The 24,569-nt window shown below is 39.0% G+C and overlaps 1 protein-coding gene across 6 annotated transcripts in view; it reads right to left on the reverse strand.

Annotated features, from left to right (window-relative positions):
• The window catches only part of KIF13A (kinesin family member 13A), a 120,477-nt gene that overhangs the window by 69,196 nt on the left and 26,712 nt on the right, over positions 1-24,569 (reverse strand). For all 6 annotated transcript variants that reach the window (XM_072853338.1, XM_072853337.1, XM_072853343.1 and 3 more), the window contains exon 3: positions 4,073-4,085. In XM_072853338.1, the coding sequence (XP_072709439.1) occupies positions 4,073-4,085 (13 nt within the window). The remainder of the gene's footprint in view (positions 1-4,072; positions 4,086-24,569) is intronic.

The following is a 24,569-nucleotide window of genomic DNA, read 5'->3' on the forward strand; positions in this document are numbered from 1 at the left end:
CTCCATTTAGGCATTTTAAGATTAAAAGAAAAAAAGGCAAATATTTTTTGTTTAAAACTCAAAGTTTAAAATTGCTACCTGTATCTCCACTAAGATTTCCTGAATTTTCAGTTATTCTTCTAAGCATTTTGAGTAAGTCTCTGTGACTATATGGACGAGTATTTCTGCTTTCCTACTGCTCTGATGTCAATTCCATAGCCACTGTACCAGGAAGCTTAACATTTTCAGAAGGTAAGCAAAATGGGAAAACCATGAAAGACAGGTATACACCTACTTCAAGCATCTGCACAGGTTGGCATTCAACCACAAGCAGACATAAGTTCATACAGGTGTTGGCCAGTTCTCACAACTGGACCCAAAATTATTCTGGGCTTTTAAATTACAGAGGGAACTAACAAACAAGCCTTAAAACTTTCTTATTTTTGCAAGATCCTGCACCTCATACTTCATCCTAGGATCTAAAAGAGAATGCTAGATAAAAGGAAGCTGCCAAGAACCTGCCACACTAGGGTAGTAGCTTCTAAACCAAAAATTTTGAGTGGAGCTAAGAGACCAACAGGGTGGGGTTTTTCCCAGCTCTATTACTCCAGTGTTTGACATTGCACAGTATTTTCAGTCTGAGTGGTATGACAGTTGGAAAAAAGTTTGGACACCACATTTTAGACATCTAGAAATCATCAAGTAATAGAGTTACAAGTAATGGACCACAACTCACCAGGACAGATCTTGGACAATTGGAAGTCCATAGTAAAAATATGTACATGAGCTTCAGTATGTAAGAATTTTAACTCACAAACATTACAGCACAAACACATAAAAATGGAAAGCTATGAAAAAGAATTAGCCAGGAAGTGCTAGATTGTGGTACTACTATATCCAGAGTCACCATAAGTGTGCACATTTCCCTGGGTAACAGAGTTACATAGGCCATTTCCAGGTTACAGAGAACAATCCTCAGAGTGTCAATAACTATTAAAAGTTAAACAAAATACTTTTTCTGGTAACTACAAAGTTTAAGTAAAGAAAAGATATTGATTCAGATTTCTTCAGCAAACAGCTACAGCAGTTTAAGACAGCTGTTGGTTACTGTTTTGCTAATGAGGCAGCTAGAGGTTATGGCTTCCACAGCAAAACAGTGACGCAGGTGCATGCATCCACCACGTCCATGAAAAATCTAGAGTTTTGTCCCAAATTCACCTGTACCTGTGGCTTAAAAAGAGGTTGCAGATTTTAAACTAGAAGGGCCATTGTGCCTGACTGCAGTAACTTCTCACAGAATCAGAAAAGACAGCCAAAGGGATATTCACATGTTAAACAGCCAAAACAATATTCTGCAGAACTCGTTTTTATTAAAGCCCCTAATCAATGGCTTGAACAATTAATAATTTTAAGGGTTTATGCATGCAGGTATACTTACGTGAACTACTTACAGATAATGAGTACCATACCCAATATTAACTGCATGCCAGGTTAAGCCAAATGACAGAATTAGTTTAGAAAAGAGTCTCATTTCACATTCATTATCAGTTGTTTTGAAGCCTAATCCTCAGTATAGACTAGACAGAGTCTGGGGCTTCCAGCATTTAGCAATGCATTATCCAGACTGAACATAACCCCTAACATATACTGCCTATGCATCTATACAATAATGTAAATGCACAGCTAACATATTTAATAGCCATTTCCATCTGACCAATAGATGGCCAATTAATCATGTTTTGTTTTTACACAAAAAAGTTATGCTGGACACGTGCAGACATCGCTCACATGAATCTCAATGAAGCAGTCAGTCTGACATGTAGGGTGACTTACAGGGCTACCTGGTTGCTAGAAAGAAAAGCAAGGGAGAACAGAGGAAGGGAAATTTTCATTCACCACGCAGCTGTTCCTACATCCCTATTACAACTGCTGATGGAGGTAAGTGATAAAGGAGATATATTAGGAAATGGCAAACAGTCTACACCGGTAAGCTTACTGTAAGTGGAAGCCATTAAAGAACTGAAAAAGAATGAAGTTGGTCACTGTATGAAAAACACAAGAGCTACCACAGGCCTAAACAAGTACAGACAGAAAATCTGAAGGCAGCTTAGCGCACAGCTCACAAATCTCAGCTCAGAACAACCGTTCCACCTTTGTCACAAAGTTATACTAAAAGCCCAAGATTAGTAATATACTTAAACGCAACTTTTGTAGAAATAGCAAAACACCCTCGTATCCTTATATAACTTTTCCTACCACAGCTTCTGAGCTACCAAGTTGAACTGGGATCACAATTCATCCACAGCTGATGATAAAGCAGCTCATTAAAGTAAACGATAAAGAAACTTCCAATATTTATGAAATTTCTTTTTAAAAAAAATCCTAATTTGAAGATGATCAACTACATGCAGTACCCTAAAAACTGTATAAATCAAGAAACATCCAAACCTCCTATCACATCTTTACAAACCCACAAAGCCTATGTCCACTGATGGTAAGAACCTTCTTCTGTCTCAAAATGATAAACATTTCACAAACATCTTAAGGTTCGGCATTATAACTCAAGGATGTTAATGGCCACCTAACTATACCTAACAATAATGTGGTATATATGCACAAGTGTGCAGCTGTTATGTTTTTGTCAAAGATGCAAGGCAATAATTAAGCTTTTACATAATGTCAAGAATAACTTTATCTGCCTATAATGAATTATGCAGTACAGAAAATGAAGGCTCTTGTAAAGAATGTGAAATTACAACAACAAAAAGAAGGAGGATTTTTTGCTTTTTAAAAAATTTTTAACAATGATCAAACTTTTTTGTATTAGATATATTAACTGGGATTGATAGAAGAACTTTACTAAATGCTTTCAAAAAAATTGAAAAACTAAAAACCAGGTCCAGGAGAAAAATAAATTAGTACAGCATACCATTTTAAACTGCAATATCAGTGTTATTCATTTTCACCTGCTATGACCTTAAATTATATATTTGTTTGTTTTTTCAAATATGATTATTTCAATTCATGTTAAAATAGTTTGTTCCATTCTTCCATGCCTATTGGGAATAATACATATCACTTACTGAGAAGATGTTTTCCTCTGACACTTAAAAACATAATCAAAACGATATTTAGATTTTTTTTATATATATATACACGCACACGTACATACAAAATAGCTATCTGAACTGTAAAGTAGGTAGATATCCATATAAGAAAGATATATAGATCAATATCCATCCCAGTTTCTGTTCCCAGAAGGCCTACAGAATGCTCTGCTACACCTGCAGAAGTCACATCAGTGCATACACTGTTTCTTGAAGATCTACAAATCAAAGTCAATAATGTAAAATAAAACCTCATTCAGAGCTAACTATAGCTTTCTGCTGTAAAAAATACTATCCAACAGAAAGGATAAATTTATCATTAAATTGCTGAAGCAAAATACCAATACAGAGTTTTGCACGTGCTGACAAGATGTAGTTCACACAGTCCTTTTACCTTATCACTGCTACCAGACCTGTATCGATACTGTATTTGTCATCTCAGTAAGGCTCCTTCTCTATTCAACAGATACATAACACTCATTCTCCCTCCCTCCCCCTGCATTACAAACAACACAGAGAATCTTTTCTAGGCAAATTCTGGTGTACTTTGGCCATTTTTACACAAATTATTAATTCCTAAAGATCGTCAATTACAAACAAGAACAGTTTGTTTCTCACTAGGTGTATTTTGCCACCTTTAAAATACAGTATTTTAACATCTAAGCAGAATTATGTGCAATGAAATGTTTTACACACAATACTTATTTACTCTTTCAAATGTTTTTATGAATGCATTAAAATCATGGCTTGTCCTGGTCACAGCTTTAACAAGTCATGTGCCTTGCCTGCATGTGAGTTGGATTAAAATGTATTCTTCTGGAATTATGAAGTCTTTAATTTAGAAGTATGAGGAACAGATTATTTTTAAATGTATTTTCCTTTATCAAAGCTGTATTGACCACATACTACGGGAACACGCCCAATATTTCTGCATTGCTCAACATTTTCAAGCAGGTACAAATGAAAAAAAGAGACAAAATACTTACCTTAGGTGGTTTTCTAGACGATTGGCAAAAAAAAAAATCAGCAGTGATGACGAGAAGTACGAATACACCATTCACATAATGAGAAGGGGAGCAAAGAAAAAGAAAAGAAACAAAGTCAGTGTACATCATTACCATAATCTGAACTTCTTAAATAGTAATATGCATTGGTATTCTTAAATACCAACGTATTTAAAAATAATCAGATCAGAAGATATTTAAATGATACACCACAGATTTTTAACCAGTAATTACTTAATTAGTAATATAGCCCCACATTAAAAAGAAAGGAAAATGTCAGATTCCTTATAGGTATAAAAATCTAACAGCACTGCGTTCCAGAAGAAAGACAAGCATCCGTTTTCCTTTGTCGTGGAAGTCAAAACACAGCCCATCTTTTGTGGCAAACAAATTGAGCCTGCAAACTGGCAGACCAAGGTGCCAGGGTGAAGCCCCGCTGACTTCAGCAGTGCTAACATGCAAGTCCAAGGTAAGAGTCAGACAATCGTTTCTTGTAGAGATTACAGAAGTGTGAAGAAAGATGAACCTGTGTTTTCCCTAGCCACAGAAAGCCTACACAGAGCATGGGAAGCCAAGGCAAAAACACCATTACCCTTCACACACAACTCCAACAAGTGCTGTCAGAAATAAAGCAGAGACAACAAACCCCCAAACTAAAGACACCAGCTCAGAGTACTTCAACTTGTCCTTAAATGCTTTTATGCTTATGCTGGCAGCCATATGGCCACATCATAAATTAAATCACTTTGGGGTTTTTTAGTGGGATTGGTTTCAAGTGAGATCGCTGCCCTGTCTCACTGTGCAGCCCCTGTGCTCGCTAATGCCAATGCAAGAGAGGAGGTGAAAATATGGTGCAGAATTAGACTGCTTAGGCCATTAATGAAAACTACAAACTTAGGCATATGTTTAAATATGCATTGAAATAAGCCTGAAGTGATACACCGAAGAAATTTTCACTTGCTCTTCACATGAAGGAAAAAAGCATATAAATGTGGATGAAGAAAAAACCCACAAAACCAGAAAGGTCTACAGACAAAACAGTGCAAGTAGAGAATGTAGTAAGGTTTATGAAATAAGGATATGGATGAAGGGTCTCTATCTACCCAGCAATAGACACACTACACAAAATTCAAAGATACCAAGAGGCTACAGTCTCAGTGCAGAAGCACATGGGACCAAGCCATGTTTTTATCCACCAGACTACATATACTAACTCCACCAACTCAGACGGGGGAAAAAAAAAAATAACACTTTGCACAGTTTTCTTAGCAACCCACAATACGACAGCTCAGCAAAAAAAGCTGAAGAGAAGCAAATCCACAAACACATCTTACGCAATCTTTTCTGCCTACTCTCAGCTCGTACCTTAGATGACACGTCTGCCTAAATCAGGAGTTACATAGCTGGTACACAGTACTGGTATAATGCAAACATACTTTGCCTCTGAGCCAAACCACTCATTGCAGCCTTACCCTTTCATTAACGGTGGCTACACAGGCTCAGCTCACAGCTAACTCATGTCCAGGTGGCTCAGAACTTGTGCAGAATGCACTCTTACCTAACTGAAAAATACATTTAGCTATACCTTGAATATTTTTCACTTTAATCAATTTTCAGATGTGATGAAAGGCCAACGTTAGCAGCTTGTCTAGCCAGAGTTCCAGCACCAGTTCTAAACTTCCAATTCCTGCTTTGAAGAGAAGTTCCTATCGAAGGAAGTAATCCAAGGTTTTTTGGAAAGCTTTTAAATACACTCATATCTTGAAAAATAATTCCAGAATACATCAGCTTTCCCAGGGAATTCCTGATAGACTGCTCTACAGGTTCAGCAGAAGCCCTAAACAGTTTAATTGAAGTAAACACCAACAGTAAGTTTATCAACTGTTTTTTTCTGAGATCATTCTTATAAGCCTCAATTGGACAAGGTACAGAACATCACTGAAGTAAACAAATGGTTTGACACATTTTTTAAGACACTCACTTAAGCAATGCAAGCCACTACCTTTTAGGAAGCTTCCTCTTATTTTCCTCTGATGCTCATTTTAAGAAAAGCATAATAGTGACTTTTTAAACCACTGGTGGACAGCAGAGTTTCCCAGTTGGAAGCAAGATGTTCATCACTGATCTCCTGGATTTCAAAGCACAAGGAGCTGCAGCTTCCTACCATATGTCACATCCTACTGCTCCAAACTCTTTGGCTATTAAGACCAAACTAGCAACTTGACAAGTCACCTGCTAGCATCACCAGCAGCAACATGATCAAGAGCCTTTGGAATAAGTCAGCTATATTGGCTCACAGGACAGATTTTTTCAGCTATTTGGAAATTCCAGCTAACCAACTCAATGTAACCATTATCCTGGCAGTGATTCAGATGGATACACTCTGAAATACCTTCTTCAATCAAAGGACTCAGACTAATAAATAAAGAACTGTTTACCAGAAGTCACAGCTGTAGCAGCTTAAAGATGGGCTACAAAACCTGCATTAGCCTCAATCAATTTTTCACATAAGTTTTTTGGTTTATTTATTTTTTTTTTAATATGTGTTCCATGGTTTCTTTCCTTTCCCAGAAACCAGCAGCTTTCAGCTTCATAAATAATCGGATTTGTCTCAATTTTTACCAAACACTGACCATACAAATGTGGTGATTCAGTGTCACATCTGGGACTGGGGAGACACACAGCAGATCAGAGAGATACAACAATTAGGTTTTTTATTTCCCAGAATTTTTAATTCCATGTCTAATCACTCATGGTGTCAATGACAACATGCAGGTATACCTTTTGAATGACAACAAAATCTCCTCCAAAGTAGACAGCTAGTACACTTCAGGAAATTATGACAGTTACCTAACCTTGTAATGCATCTGCACAACAGCAGATTTTGGTTTAACCTGACAAAGGGCATCTTCCATCTGCACACTCAGATGGAAGACTTACTTTTCTCACATGCCTAGAACTCAAAACCAAAGGAAATACCACCAAGAGCCTGAAAAATATTCTCACAGGTCAGAGGAAAAGTATGAATTTTAATGACCACAAAGCCCACTGAGCTTCTGAACTTCCTCCTGCCTTTGTCCTTAAACCATCATGACTTTAGTAAAATATCACTACAATGATTTTCTAACTTTACTGAGCAGTATGTCTGCTGAGCTCTACTCCTAGAATCTACTCAGGCTTTATCTTTCAGAAAAGTATTAAGCCTCTCCTGTCCTGCTTGGCTAACATATACTGAGATCGCAGAGTGCATAGCTATCTCAAATTTTTATCTAGATGGAGAAAACAGATTTCTAGAAAGCTTTATGCTAATGCAAACAGTTTTTTTTCCTGTTGTCTCTTGCTGAAACTAAACCCATAATGCTTCTCGCATTTGCCAAGAGAATTAATTCACAAAATGTCAGTTCTAATGCTCTACACTAGTACATGAATGAGAAGTCTTCCTGATTGCATCCAATTTTCTCTCTACCATCTACCCACTGCCTGTGACAGCACACAATGAGAGGAGTGCACTTTGCTAGGAGTTTAACAACAGCAAAAGTTGTTTGGTTTTTTTTTTAACTACCTACGCTATTTCACAGGCGTCTCCCTCCCTTTGTCACATAAAAAGTTGATATAAACTGGCATGACACATTCTGACTAGAAAACTAGTCCCATGCAATAGGAAGCAACAGAAGACACTCTTGCACTATGAGCATCCAAAGGTACACAATATGTCATCTTAAAGACTTAATAATTTTCAGAACTACACCTGTTTTTTGTCCCTTAGTGAGTGTTGTCAGCGTTCCCAACCAAATGTCACTTCTACCAGAAGGAAAAACATTTTACACACCAAAAAACTTGAAATAATTGGTTTTTCTCCCAATTCCATATAATGGGGTTTCATCACCCCACCCACCCTAAGTCAAGAAGGTGACCTTCAGTAGGGACAAGGTACATTTAAAAATGAGAACATAGGTGTAAAACCAGATACTCCACATTGAAGGAGATAGAGGAACAAGGCATCTTTGAAAAACAGGTCTTAGATTCTTTGGAACAACACCCACACAGTCCAATTCCTCTCCAATTCAGCTGTGCTAAGAAGCCAAGTAGGTCACAATTGTACTATAATTATTTCACAGTTTGGAAAGTATTTGGTGGATTCTTTTCCTTTCTCACAATTAGTTAATAAAGATGAAGCAATCATAACCAGCTATGTTAAGAAACCTCACACAGTATCTATAGCAGATGATGAATGAACCACATGGCTTTGCAGCTTGCTCTTCTAAGCTGACTACACGAAAAATCATCATCTAAGACACTGAGTCTGAAATACCTTTTTGCTCTCGTCACATGTGCAACCACAGCACATTCATGGTACTCACTGTTTTCCCAAATATATAATTAAGTGTTTACATGTAGCGGCTACATAGTCATCAATGTACTCCTCAGGATCACTGGTCAAAAGAATTATTACAAGCAACTACCAATATACTAGAAAAGATAGAGAAGTCTTCGGGTTTTTATATAATGACTTGAAAAAAGAGTCTTCCTTCTTTCCTCTGTAAGCATAAAGATCAGCAAATTGAAAAGATCATCCTGATAGATAAAAATAATATTTTTTACATTTATTTTTGAGGTTGCTTTAACAGCATTCGATAGCCACAGTTTCCAAAATTTGGTTTCCACATATTCCTCACATGCAGTTTATTCTGTTGAGAATTCTGCAGTACTAGAAAATTAATGAGTTCTTTGTACAAGCCTACAGCCTGTTCCCAGTTACATCAAGTCACAACAGGTTATCGAAGTTGTTACGCTTTTATGCATATGCAAGGATGTAGCTTTGTGCTCCTCCCCAATTTGACTTCAGCATGATCTCTTCTCTCATCACTGCTCCAGCATCTCTGGAATCTAAAGACCAGCTGTTCAAAACAAATATTATAGTATTTTTCAAGTGTTTTTAAATTTTGTTTCGTTTTTTAAATCAGGCTGCCTTACAACTCAGGCTGAGAGTATCACCAGCAGTGTGCGTTTGCCTCACTCAAAGGCAGAGTGCAAGGGAACGAACCAGTGGTAGGACCATCATAACGAGTGCACCTTGCTTTACTCCATCGAAGTAACTGCATTGTTTGCTTATCCACGTACATAAGGCTTTCAGAGCAGCTGCGGCAGAGACAGCAGACATTCAGCGCTCCTAACTGCAAACAACGTAAATTATGTAGAAGCAAAGAGACGATGTTTCTCCTATCCTTCACATTAAGATCACGCAGCTCTAGGACCCTCCGTTGTCTCATGGTTTATCACTGCAGACTGTTACTTGCAGGCTTGATACCAAGCATCTTAAAAAGCATGCCTATATATTATTAATGGACACTGTACTACTTAACAAAACCACCTATCTAGAAAAAGATTGCAGTTTGCCACACTAACAGTTTCAGATGATCATGTACTGCAAACTACTGGCAGTACACCATTTTCTCTACAAAGAACACAGAAAAATGGACATTTATTTGCCCATTTCCCCCTTCCATTTTCTAAATGCAGAAGAAGATCAAAGGAAATGGCAGGGGCAATGCCCTGAAGGGGAACAGTGTCCTACCTTTGTGCTTGGCTGGGGTACCTCCTGCAGAGCTCGCTAATAAAGTTGGCATCACAATTTGATACTAGGATTCCTGGAAGAGTTACTTTACATACTGTATGAGCACACATACATACACAAATTAGTTATTTTATATTCTTGCATAAGGTGGGAAGCACATGCCCTGTATCTGTTTAATCCTCCTACCCAGCAAAAGCCTGTTCTATAGACAAAATAATCTTTTGAAGAACAGCAAGAGAAAAACATTAACAAGTAAAGAAAGCAATTTCAGCAAGTACCTGCATAATAAGGTAGTAGCTGATCATAATCAGAAACACCACCAGAAACAGATGCATACTGTAAAAATACATTGCTCTCACACTTTATGGAAACTTTATAACAAGAAGCTGTGCCACTCACTGCAAACCTACCACATGCAAAGAGAGAAAAGTCAGACACTGAAATCAGAATAACAAATACTGAGCGCAAGTTAAAAAAAATAAGACATTACAGCAGCAGAGTGACTTCCATGACACAAAACACCCCTAGAAAATGCCTGGATATTTCACCATAATGGGGTTCCATTCCAAGAACTTAAATTCATTCACTGCAGCAGTGACGAACTATGAAAAAAAAAAAAAGCACCACAGGTTATGAAACCAACACAAGCTCATTAAAATAAGTGAAAGGCATTATATTCTGACATTTACAAGATGGAAAACAGAAAGTGACAACTGCCCTGGAACACCACTAGTCCCTAACTTACCTTCACTCCCAAGTTCTGACTATTTTTATTGCCTAAGGCATTATTATTCCAATGCCAGCAATTTGCTGACGTGAAGTTCATGTGGTTCTAATCTTTACACAGAAGCCTTGGTGTTCAAGTAAAAACTTGTACTGACAGCCTGAAAAAGGGCTGATACCTGTCTTACGTGCAACAGCACGCCACTTTGCAAACAGCAATTGGCTTAGGAGAACAGTCACCACCCATAAGCAGAAAGATTAATCTATCGCTTTGCTAGAAAGTTCACTAAAAAAAATTCTGTCTACCCTCCCACATAAAATAAGCTTTTAAAAAAAATTATCCCATTTCAGTTAATTTTCTTAGTTTCACTGAAAAGGCAAAAACTGACTAAAACTGTCATTCTGCTCTGCAATAAATGAGCTCTAACTCAATCCTGACTGCTGAGGCCCTGTCCAGAACCTCCCACGTTAAATAATCTGTTTTCCACAAGTCTTTAATCATACTCAAAGCTTATCCAAGACTCTAGTTACTGTAATAAAAACCTACTACACCTATCAGAAGTACAGCATAACCACAATCACAAGTATATTAAGCTCGTTCTTAATAACATCCAACTAGCCTCATAACAAAATGGCAAAGGATTGCAATTCTACCTAATGATTCCTACTAGTGGTAGTTACTTCACCAAGTAGTCCTGACCCTTTTAAAACTGATTCTTTTTCCCTCCTTTTCAATAAAACTGAACACAAAAGAATCTAAACAAGGAGATTTTTACTAGTCAGGTTCAGAGGGATAAGAAAAAGAGGGAGGGGGAAAAGAATACTATCTCAGAACCCAAGATCTGTTAGCTCTGAAGACTAGTCTCAAATGAATGACTCTTAGCCTGAATACAATGAAACTGCTGTCACGGCATACATAGTACATTTCTGGAAAGTATGTGGAAACATATGCTAGAAGTGTTAATAAAATTACCATGGCATTTATTAGGCACCCATTATTCTTATTCTGTTGCATTTATTATTAGCACTCTCGAGGAGAAAAACACCCCAAGCATTAACTGGCATTTCAACTCTGTGCACAAACTCTATTGCAAGTCTCACACCCAACCAACCAGTCACTTGGGTTAGCTACTCCCAGCTATTAACTACCTTGTAAGTCTCCAACATCAATGGAAAACATTCCCTTTCAACGCTACCGCTCCTTAGAAATTCCTTCAGAAATGCTGCCTGTAAGAACCATCAAAACACTAGGCTGCACTGCAGATATACCCCTTCTGCAGGCAGTGCTCAAAGCTATCTGAAAAATACACTCCTATTTATCACTACATACAGTATTTATTACAAGAGATCACCTTCAAAGGCATGTGAAGGAAGTTTGCTAAGCAATGCAGCATTTCATAAATTAAATTCCACTTAGTTTGCCTGTTCAAAACTCAAGCATTACAATTTGCTAGAGATGAACAGCAATTAGCAGCTTCGTTGATGAGGATCAAGACAGAACGTCTCTAGTCAGTGGAAAGACTATGTACTGGAAAGAACTAAACTGTAGGTGTTAACTGAGTAACTCGATCTGAACCTTGGTTGTAACACCTTAATTTCCTCAGTAAATGGAAAAAAGAAGGAAGCAAAAAAAAAAATGATTCTTTTTACTGGGAGGTAAGCATATTCTTTCTTATTCAATCAGGACAAGGATATAGTTGAGAAGTTTCTGAAGATACACGTGCAACAGTCCTGACCACGTGTTCAGACTGGACAACGGACAAGAACCCTGAAGTCTCACTGTCACATTCCTTTACCACAACAGGGAAAATTATCATTCAAATTTCATCTACTTTATGTTACTAATGAGAATTCAAGAGAGATGTTAATTGGGCATGACGCTTCATCCTTTCACACAGCTCTGCAAATGTATGTTAGCATTCTTTAAATGTAACTATAGTATGAAAAAGTTGTCTGAGACTAAGCAAAATTCACAAATTACTATTTTCCTCTCATCCTAGCATGCGTTTAGTGACCTGAATATCACATTAACTGATCAAAAAGAAAATACTGTTCATTAATTTGTATTCAAAATTAAAACTTTCCCGAGGTTTGATGACAATACACATTAGCATAGCAATTTCCATCACTTCACTAAAAAGATTTTGCTGAAAAAGTCTATGTCAGCTGACTGCAACACCAGCTTTTTTGGTGACTTTGAGAATACATTACTTGCTTTAACAGACAGCGTTAACAACTGCTACCATTTGCCAGAAAGTGGACACTATGCAGAGAAAGATTATGGTGATTCACGGGATGAAAAAGGTTTATTGTGTGGAACAATATACCAAGAATGTAAACTCAAATCAACTCTACGTAAACAGACAAAGGTCTCCTAAGTTGTTGCAGGACCAACACCTAAAAGGACTGAGGAGACTTTATTCTTGTATAGCACTCATACAAGTGAGATCTCTAGAGATCTCTTCACTGATCTCTGGAAAGCTTAGGCAGCATTCTAGTTAGCTCTAGTAACCTAGCATGCCATGAAATGAACCACAGAAGTTACCTAAAGGCTACAAAAATTCTTCACAGCGTATGCTCCAAGTTTATCAGTTAACAAAAAGAGAACAACTGCCAAGGCAGCTAACAATCTTCACAAAGAGAAGACATCAAGCACTACATTACTGAACCTGTCAGGGAAAGGTGCAACCTGAACTCATATCTAGGATCTGAGGATAGATAATTTCCAGCAGAGAAGGGTGGCAACTGCAATGGCACTCTGAGATTTTTCCATCTGAAGGCTTAAGACAGAGGTTAGATGCCTTTCTGGTAGACACTAGAAACATAAACAAGTTACTTGGCTGAATACCTTGTCAGAGAGCACATCCTACACAACACGGCAGGTGAGACCAACAAAATTTAACAGGCTCCCCCTTCCCCAGTGAGCTGTGAATTTGTAGAAATGTTATGTTACTTTGAGCCACAAACTTTTTTCACAGCAAAGCTTGCAGGCAAGACCTCTCTAGCAGGCATTATGTTATGTATGTAATAACATGCATTTGGTAGTAACGACGACCACCTCCTCACCACGTGCCATATGGTAATATATAAATGAGAGGAGCAACAAGCACTCCAGACTTCTATGCAACCACTACAACTAGCACTGTGGAAAAATAAACAAGATCCCTAAATTTTCCAGGACTGAAAAATGAAGTACACACCTGTGGTGGGTTGACCCTGGCTGGACCCTGACCCTGACCAAAGCTGCTCTATCACTCCCCTCCTCAGCTGGACAGGGGAGAGAAAATATAACAAAAGGCTTGTGGGTTGAGATAAGGACAGGGAGATCACTCAGCAACTACCATCACAGACAAAACAGACTCAACTTGGGGAAATTAATTTCATTTATTGCCAATCAAATCAAGAGTAGGGTTATCTGAAATAAAAACTAAATCTTAAAACACCTTCCCCCCACCCCTCCTTTCTTCCCGGGCTTAACTTCACTTAACTTCACTCCCCATTTCTCTACTTCTTCCCCCCAGCAGCACAGGGGGACAGGGAATGGGGGTTGCGGTCAGTTCAGCACACATTGTCTCTGCCGCTCCTTCCTCCTCAGGGGAAGGACTCCACACTCTCGCCCTGCTCCAGCGTGGGGTCCCTCCCATGGGAGGCAGTTCTCCATGAACTTCTCCAACGTGAGTCCTTCCCACGGGCTACAGTTCTTCATGAACTGCTCCAGTGTGGGTCCTTTCCACGGGGTGCAGTCCTTAAGGAACAGACTGCTCCAGCGTGGGTCCCCCACAGGGTCACAAGTCCTGCCAGCAAACCTGCTCCAGCGTGGGCTCCTCTCTCCACAAGTCCACAGGTCCTGCCAGGAGCCTGCATCAGCATGGGCTTCCCACGGGGTCCTTCACGCATCCACCTGCTTTGGCATGGCGTCCTCCACAGGCTGCAGGTGGATATCTGCTCCACCGTTTACCTCCATGGGCTGCAGGGGGACAGCCTGCCTCACCATGGTCTTCACCATGGGCTGCAGGGGAATCTCTGCTCCTCCTCCCCTCCTTCTGCTCTGACCTGGGTGTCTGCAGAGTTGTTTCTCTCACATATGAGAGGAGTGAGAGTGAGTGAGAACTCCTCTCTTCCTGCTGCTCTTCCGCAGCAGTTCTTCTTCCCTCTTCTCAATTATGTTATCCCAGAGGTGCTACCACCGTTGCTGATGGGCTCAGCCTTGTCCAGCAGTGGGTCCACCTTGGAGCCGGCTGGCATTGGCTCTATCGGACATAGGGGAAGCTTCTAGCAGCTTCTCCCAGAAGCCACCCTTGTAGCCCCCCTGCTACCAAAACCTTGTCACACAAACTCAATACAACACTGCTTATGTACAAACAAGATAGGAAATATTTAGACCTGTAGCAACAATAAGAGTCTAACATCTTCACAGGGCTAAAAAAACCAAGGATCTTCTTATGACTGGAATATATGGGCTTAACAGATCACAGATTAAAAGACCCAAATGATATTTGAATCCAGTATTAAGCAAATTCTTTTTCTAGATCTAATTGAATCCTCAATCATTGAATTCATGTTCCTAAGGAAGCCTGCCTTTATATGCTGGAGAATAGAATTGGGAAAAAATTAAAAAATGTTAAAAGTTAAAAATTAGGGACTAGAGCTTTTTTCTGGTGAGGAAAGGCTGAGAGAGGCACTGTTCAGCCTGGAGAAGAGAAGGCTCAGGGGAATCTCATCAGCGTACATAAATACTTGAAGGGAGAGTGCAAAGACGACAGAGCCAGGCTTTCTTCACTGGTGCCCAATGACAGGGCAATGGGCACAAACTAGAATACAAGAGGTTCCCTCTGAACATCAGGAAACACTTCTTCACTGTGAGGGTGACCAAGCGCTGGCACAGGTTACCAGGGAGGTTGTGGAGTCTCCATCCTTGGAGATATTCAAAAGCCACATGGACGTGGTCCTGTGCACCTGGCTCTAGTTGGCCCTGCTTGAGCAGGGGGGGTGGGCCAGGTGACCTCCAGAGGTCCCTGCCAACCTCAACCCTTCTGTGAAAAATGCCACAATCAATTTTTTAAATATATTGTGGCATAGAGTAGTAGCATGAACATTAGTATAAGAGATGATCTCCAAGGTTTGTGATTCAGGAATTTGTAACCATTACTATCATCCCAGACTTGCACCAACTAAGAGAAGTCAATAAAAGCCACCTCTAAAAATCCTTAGATGATGTGCTCCCCACATCGACCCATATATCTCAGTTTCATATAAAGAAGTTCTCAACATGAAATATAAAATTTATGGCAGCCCAGCAACCTTCAGTGGGGTTTCACACCTGTTTTTTTATGCCTGAAGTTTCTTCACATCTCCAAAAAGATAGTCAGTCTGCTGGGAAGAATATTATTCATTGTGCCCATCAAATAACATTATCAGGCAAGGACTGGCATCTAGGTTTCACCTACTGATTTTCAGTGAACAAGCTTGGAAAGTACTACTTTAACAACACAGTAGCAATTTTTACTGTGCTCTGGCAGATAAAGGGGGTTTAATTTAATCTCTGTTTTCCTTAGTTCTAAGCAGATGGTCACAGTCATTACTATTAAAGCAACGGTTCTATACAGCTCCAGTGCAAATTAAATGCTTAAAGACAAACTCTGAAAGAAAACTCGTAAGAGCCAGAAGGCATAAGGTACAAATTCAAATAATTCTTCACCAAAAGAAAAGTTTGCATGTGCAAGTCAGAAATATCATAAATGGTTAAAACAGACAAAGCTGATTTACTGCTGACTTTACACAGAGACTCTGTCTATAAAGTTAGGGGAAGACAGATACAGCTTTGAATTGCCTCAGTGGAGAATGAGTTCACAGCCAAATGCAAGCAATTGTGTATCAAACTCAGAAGACGGGCATAATTTATAATTATTTGTTATAATAGACTTAATTTTTACAATGCACTCCAAACAGTTGGCCTCTGTCCCATAAAAATTGCAATTTTTTTGAAAACAAACAGCAATGCTACAGTGTAAGTCAAAAGTAAAATTCCAGATAAAGTACTGCAAGCAGTTCTCAATATGAGACGTTGATTTCAAAGAGTAAACATGGACACATGAATCACAAGAACACAAGAACAGCTAAAATGCAGTTTTAGTGAGCATTACAAGATACCATAAGAGAAACAGAAGTCATCTCAGACTTCTTAGACATCAACGTTTTTTTAAGAAAGTCTAGAAAGAGGTCACAATATTACGGTGCACAAGTCATTAATGTTATCAAAGAATTACCTAAGAACTGAAATGGATTTTCAGTATTTCCTGAAAAGACAGAAACAAAAAAGGAGTTATGTCTATTCTTACAACTAAAAAGTGAGATCACATCTGCCAATATACATTAACTGGCTGAATAAAGCAATAAAACATAGAGCAAGGATCTCCAGGTCATACAGTCTACAACTGCCACAGGCAACAATGCCATTAAGTCGTTTGAGATGGAGTCTGAAAAATTCAGTGTCAGTTATGTTGCTCTGCCTCATGGAAGGCTATTAATTCTCCTGCTGTCCCAAAAGCTTTCCTAATTTGTGATATTGAAGAAATTTAATCTCATTTATTTGTTCTTGTACTGACATTGTCCTGTAATTTAACATTTCAATCTAACACAGCTTTCTACATACGCTCTCGTGTCACGCTTCCCTCCTAGTTCTAAGTACACTTTTACGTAGGTTCTGCAGTCCTCTAGCCATCTTAATTTCAGATCAGTTTGAATTAGTATTTCTTAAAACATAGTGAATCTGAAATGTAGAGAATATTCCAAAAGAGGTTCTACCAAGCATCTTTTAGAATGGCATAGTTCCTATGTTGTGTTTATACTGCATTGCTGATGAAGTAACATTTGTATTTAAACAGTTTAGAAAACATGAACACTCTTAGAAACAAAAACATTTTTGCATAGAAAGCATAACTCTCTTTAGCCTTTGCTATATTCCTAGAGTACTCCTGAAGAACCATTGCCTAGGTATTCTGTGGATTGCAAAGGAAAGAATTATGACAAATTTCAGTTTGCATTAGAGATCAGAAAGAAAGGAGGCAAGAACCATAGAAATTGCTTAATTTTTGAAAGCTGAAGAACTACTTTAGCTAGCAAATTCTCTCTCAGAATGGTCTCAAACAGAGAAAGGAAAACTTTGAAAGCAGAGATCGTATCTTTAATTAGGCTGCAGGTGAAATAGTTTTATCTCTGCAGGGGATGGGGGAGGAGGAAAAACAGGTAGGGTTTCAAGTGTGTACGCTTTGTTTCAGGTCTGAGGCAGAATGAGTAAGCTTTAGACTAACAGACATTGGAAACAGTTGCCCTAAGAACACCTCACTGTAATTGTTCAAGAGGCAAAGCCAGTTTAAGAAGTTTCTACTCTTCTCCAGCTTCTTGTTCCCAGCTCCGTGCCACAGTCTGTCACATCCGGCTGTGCCTCTGCCAGATAAATGCGGGGTGAGGGGGGTCAGAGTGTCAGGGGGAGCATTAGTTTTAGTTTGCTTTGCCATTCTTTATTTTAAAAATTACCTTCACCGATTTAGTTCACAGAACCAGAAACCAGCTGTACCAAAGCAGGGAATGTGCACAGTAAGTATCAACATGCACTTGGGAACATGAAACTGGGGAGAAAGAGGTGAAGTTGTACTGACTGCTAGGCCACTGCCTTATCCCAAAAGGGGCAGATCCTGCCTCTGACAGTCATCAGACCCTTTAATCAAGCCACCTGATGAACACAACAGAAAACTCAGCAGCAGCCTAGCACAGCTGCACAACACAGGCACTCTCACCAGCCACGGGCAGTGAGAAACTTCAGACAGAATTAACTGGTATGTTTGAGCTTAATGGCCTTCGATGATTTTTCTTCCATATTAATTTACCTAAACCTTTTTTAATCACATGGGCTTTTAAAGTGATACCATCCTGTGACAAAGTCTGCAGTTTAATTATGGGCATATCTTTGTATTTGTTCTGAACCCATCTCCCGATAATTTAAGGTAAAGTCCCACATTTCCTTGAAGATACCAGGCAGTAAATCATTCCTCCTGCTGTTCATGGATGTACAGATCGCTAACCATACCCCGTTCCCCTCTCCAGCTGTCGTCTTCTAGACCAAAGACTTCTCACTTATTTATTGGTTCCTCATATAAGAAGTGGTCTGTAAGAAGCTCATCACCCTTACTGCTATTTTCTACTTCTTCCTAGTTCCACCACACCTTTTTCAGACAGGGGGCCAGAATAAAACACAGCAGACAAGATCACTTTGCAGCAACACAGAGACACGAGCTTCCTCTCTCGTTCCCTGCTCTTTCCCAACATGCTTCTCCCGTAGGGCATAACGGTCCCTTGCCATTTTTTACCCATTTGCTGAGCACTACACTGATGTTTCCTTTGAACAAGCATAACTCCAAGACGATTCTCCTGAGGACAGGGAGTCCAGAAACTGCTGCTGAGTGTGTAAGGTCAGAAGAGCTTTGCATTTATCAGGCAGCCACAACCCACTGAAGGTCCTCCCACAACTTTCTGTGGCTGGCACACTAACAGCAGCAGCATAGTGCTGCCAATATATTCTGCCATACCAGTATTCACCCCTTTTCCAGTGCATTTGTAAAAGAAGAAATACCGGACCAAGCAGAGATCTCTTCAGAACTCCACACAAGATGCGCAGGGGTGGGGGAAAAGATTTTAGTTGGACACGTGGCTCATCCCTACCGAGTCTGTGATTTTTATTAACCAAGAGAAATCAAAAGTTGCAGTCCGTGGGTTGTGACTGGCTTCTTGTCCTCCAAAACACTTGAAGCACAAATATTAGTGCCCTGTTAGCTTAAAATAACTCACTGGAACCTGTAAAATTATTTTGAGTCTTGAATCTCCCAGAAGCCTTTTTACAAAGAGGCTAAAGAAACTTGCAGAAAGAATATGTCCCTTCCAAAGGGAACAAAGAATCGTGTGCGAGACCTTAGCTAAACTATCCACCAATACCATTCATGTAGGAGTTGCTGAAAAGCTTTGTAGGAAATAATTAAGTCTGACTCTTAAAAACGCTATCAATACTTTTGCTAGACACTAATTTTTAAACTAAATTAACAATGTTGATAAGTTAACTGCAGAACCCCTTGATCAGCTTTCTCCAATTGTCTGAAATGATGATGCCATTACTAACACACCATTTACCATTGTTTCAGAAGAAAAAGTTGCAGATTAAAAACCGCAGCAATTTGAAAAAAGGAAATACAAAAATCCAAGACCAAAATTACAGTACTGAGTTGTGAAATACAGCAAAAATATCCTTCCACCTCAAGACCTGTCTGCACAATAAAATCTAAAGCTTGGGACATGAAGCAATATTCAGTACTTTTTTTTTTTTTAAATATGTTGCAAACAGATTTGTGGCATCATCCAATTCAAAAGCTGCATCCAAGAAATAATACTCCAGGAAAAAAGCAAGGCTAGAGACAGTACTTTTGCTTCATAATCTAGAGGACTAAAAATATTTGCTTTGTTCTCATTTGTCTTCTCAATAGGTTGCAATGGAAAATTTTACAGGCATCTTAGCTGTTCTATCCCTCACATTCTAAATACTGAGTATCAAGATAAATGTAACACACAAAAGCTTCCTTCAAATACAGACACAGCTTTCCATCTACATTACTATGCTATAAACTGAGCAGCTACATTTTGGGATTGCAATTCGGTTTCTACTTGATGTACCTTGTGCTACCTCCCACAAAAATGCATGTTCTCTGCATGTCTTACTGAAGACACCTGTACCTACTTCTCTGTGCAACAACTGTAGCTAACTAGTCAACAGAAAAGCAGTTATTTCACATTTAATGTGTCTTTCCTAATCTAAACCCCCTAATTAGAGGCAATGGAATCTGCCCGTAACAGATATAACCAAAACTCAAAAGCTCAATATAACATTTCCTTTAGTTATACATCAGCTGTATAAAAATTCAAGCTAAGCTTCAAAACTGTCAAGCTAAGCCAAAATTTCTTAGCTGTCAAGCTGAGCCAAAAATAAGTTAACTGGACAAAATAAGGATACATAAAAATGGTAACCTTTTAATAGAAGCCTAGCTTTTCCAAATGGCACTCTTTTAGACCAATCTGTATTAAGGTATTTCGAGTAAGTACTTTAGTTACTATGAGAACAGTAACTCTTGACTGTTGGGCAGTTACAAATAAAGGTAATTTTTGTAGAGCACTGCAGGAAGCATCAAGAATTTTCTAAATCCTCTCTCATTCAAAAAATTCTCTGGAAGATAACATTGCATACATCAAATCAAATGCAACCCCAGCTTGTCAAACTGAAAAATCATTAGTAACATTCTATCTCCTTTAGGGGGAGGGAGGGAAAGCCTCCTTTGTAGACGGAAAAGTCTCACCAAATCCTTTCCTGACTTTGTTTTGTTAGTGGGGATACCACAGTCAAATCCCCTTCTAAAATGAATTAATTCTTTATTTCAAGCATAATGAATAAATTCTTCAACCTTTTGGGCAGGGGAAGGGGAGAATAGGAGGACAAGTGGAAGAGAAAGATTCTTTTTTCCTTATAGAAGAAAATGACAATCAGTGGTCATTTCTCCATGTACCATAGTGGTAGACAGAAGAAGTGGATAGCGCCTGTTATCTCCAACTTTTATGTCGCAGGATCTAGTTGGAGCAGCATGAGCACTAGGTAAGCATGAGCACCAAAGGTCTCCACATATGCAGCTGAAGGTATAAAGGGCCACAGATGCATCAACAGCCCCTCAACTGAAATCTCAACACAAGATCCCACAGTGACAGCACTGTGGGCTTGTGCTCTGCACAAGCACAGCTACTGCCTTTTCTATCCCCCAGGTGTGCGACTTCAGAGGGTTACCTTTCCCTTTGTTAACAAAGGGACATGCAAAGAGCAACCATAAAATAGTCTCTTCAAAGTCTGCATTGACAAGCAATGCCGTCACAGCGGTGCGATGCTAGGCAAATGGGAACAGAGCACCAAGATGCTGCTCTGCGCATCTGTAGTCAGGAGAAATCTTCAAAGGCAAGTGTAAAAGCCTGTGCCTAATTACGAAAAAAATATTTTTTCAAGTATCATATTTGCTGTTGTCCTAAGACAATTTGTTCAGTCTTGTAACAACACACCGGTCTGAGAATATCATGGGTGAGATTCTACTCATAACCAGTGGGAAAATACATCTTTTGAGTGACTGAGAATTTAGAATGAATATTATTGGTAAATGTGCATTTTTTTTTTTAAATTCAGGTGAACTTTTGAAGCTGCTTTTGGAGCTTTATAAAAACAACTAGAAGAGATGATAGGAGATTCCACAAAAACGCCCAACTCCTCCCTCACAGTGTTCGTTACTGAAATTAACTTGGCAATAAAGACAAATTCTTTAAAACAGAAAGCAAGTGCTCAAAAGCTTACCACTAAGATTTCTCAAAATTTAAACTAAACTTAAGAAGGACCAGGCTCATTTGCTTGCAAAGCTCAGGTTTAAATGCACAAAAGTACCCTTTGCTATACATAGCTGCTGCTTCACCCCTTGCTGGATTGTAAATTAAGCTGGTGAAATGATATTAGAGAATAACACTGAAGGTTAGTAAACATAGAAGATACAAAATTCAGGCCTGAATATAAGACAAACACAGGGATGCCTTACCTCACTTAACCAACCAAAGGTCAATATCCTGAAAAGTAAGCAATTCAAACCATTTTAGAAAGGAGGGCAAAAAAATAACAGGACAGGTAGAAGAGAGAGAGAAAAATTCCATTAAGCAGCTGACAAAAAGAATTTGGCTTTCACTTTTTTTGCCTTGACATATTTTATTACAGCTACACATAAGTGGTATTCTTTTCCTGCCAGCTTGATTATTTTCTGCTCCTCCTTTTCTACTATCCTCAAATGAAGTGTTTTGTTGGTTGTTTTTTTTTTTTAAATCACTGTGATAAAGAACTGGAGGGAACCTAAGCTAATAAAACTAAAGAACACTTTGAAACAAAATGCTGACATATTGCCAACATTAATTTTGGCCTGTATTTTCAACAGGGTCTCACTTACCGAGCTCCAAACCATTTGTGCCTCGGACATCTTGGTTTGAACTCCACTGTACTAGAGTGACCTCACATACAAACTGCAACAATTAAGTTTCAGTTTTCTATCTATTCTTTGATCATTTTTCCATGGATATTTTTCAGATCCTGTTTTAACTTCCATGTGTTTTAATATTTGTTGTAGCAACATGATAATGACATATACAAGTCATTACAATCACATAGCTCTTTCAAAAATATGAATCATTTATTCCACTTGCAAAGGAGGTACATCCTCAATGTCCAAGCCAAGCTTCATATTAGGCACCAGGTATACAGCTTGGAAATAGAATTGTATAGTGGAAATACTGAGAAGCTCTTTGCCATAGCATCACTGGCAATATAAATACCCAAGATTACAAACAATATCATCATGTGAGCATTCCAGGCCAGCCTATAAATAGCAATTCAGAAAGAACTGGCCTCTCACAACTACGGTGCCTCAGTACAATGTGTATCTGCTAAAAATATCAACTTAAATATGTTCAGTAACAGCATGTAATGAAAATAGGTCTGTCTGAATTTTGTGAATTAAACAGCTATTTACACACCCTCTCTCATTTATTAAACTGGTGATAATTCACAGGACTACTGTGATGGACTTCTGACTGAACAAATGCACAGTTTGCATATGAGTATTATCAGTATTTGATTTATCCGGGAATATGCATATTCGCAATACTTTCCTTGATAATGAAGTCCTACTTCAGAGCTTCTTCAGAAACAGCATGACTAAGTGGTTGCCTTCATATTGTGATCAGAATTTATGATTCAGAAATTAACTTAGGATTCCAGCAACAAAAGCAACAAGACACATGATATTATGCAAAGATTCTCAGAGATAAGGTGTTCATCTACATCTACCTACATGGATTATAAAAACATACGTTCAGAGAAAATGATTGTTTTGTACAAGAAAATACACTGTTTTGATACTGTTAATTATTTTTCCAGAAAGAACAACTGAATAACAGATTCGTTTTAATGGCTACACCACATATTTATACAATAGAGGGAGTGGACACATTCCTCAGGTAGCAGTTCAGTAGTACGCAAGGTTTCAGAAACAATCAGAACTTCCTGAGAGATAATGGAAAAGATAGTTCATGTATTACTCAGGATAGGCTTACTCATTTTGCTTTGCCAAAAAAGGGAGGCGTTAGACACTGTTAGGGAAGAAAATGTCAATTTACTTGAAAGTATTAATGACTACAAAGTTTATCAATGGCTGTAAGCATCCATTTTAGCAATTCAAATGGATATAGCCAAAGAAAAAATTACTCTTGTGTCTCTGAAGCATGCCTCACCCACTTACTTTCTATACTTCAGCCACTTCTGTTACAGTATCCCACAGGTCAACTATTTCATTCGCTGTAACAAACCAGTAACAATTAAAAAGTTGAATGAATGAAAGAAGAGGAGAAAAAAAAAGAAGATGGATTTAAACATGTGTCCCAAACTCATTATCTTAATTTGTGGTGGCACCTATCAAGCTGCTCCTGGGAGCAACACAACTGAAATCAGTTCTCCTTGTATGCCTGTCCCTCAGCTTTGTCATTATCTTTAAAGTCTTAATGGAAATGTATATGCCAAGGCTTTCTAAACTTCTGCAGACCTATTTCTGATTTCACCTCCACCCAAAAGCAAGAGTAGCAAGGAGTGCTCCGAATGACAACGCAGATGAATGCACATCCCTCAGCGAGCAGCAGGCAGCTCCCTTTATTGTAAGGCCCAGAACAAGGATAGGCTGCCACAGCTCAGAAACTAGTTCAGGGGAGATTCCCAGCAAAGCACCAGCATGTGACCAGCAGCACACCGCACTACTACAGAAACCAGTGAGCAACCCAGACCTGCAGCTGAGGACCAGTGAGGCTGTCAGGGTTAATCAGCTGGACATCCAACCAGCACTGCACATGCACCATCGTGCCAGGGAGTGGTGGCAACCCTACAGAGCTCCTGATCTCCTTGTGTTCTCCTCCCTCTCACCTCCAAGCAAGAATCACTGATCCGACTCCCAATCATCACACATTTTTGAATGCAAGCTCTATGGGTAGAAGAGTTTGCTGTTTAGAAACCAAGAGACTGGGCAA

Source organism: Ciconia boyciana, chromosome 2 (assembly GCF_034638445.1).
Source record: "Ciconia boyciana chromosome 2, ASM3463844v1, whole genome shotgun sequence".
NCBI lineage: Eukaryota > Metazoa > Chordata > Aves > Ciconiiformes > Ciconiidae > Ciconia > Ciconia boyciana.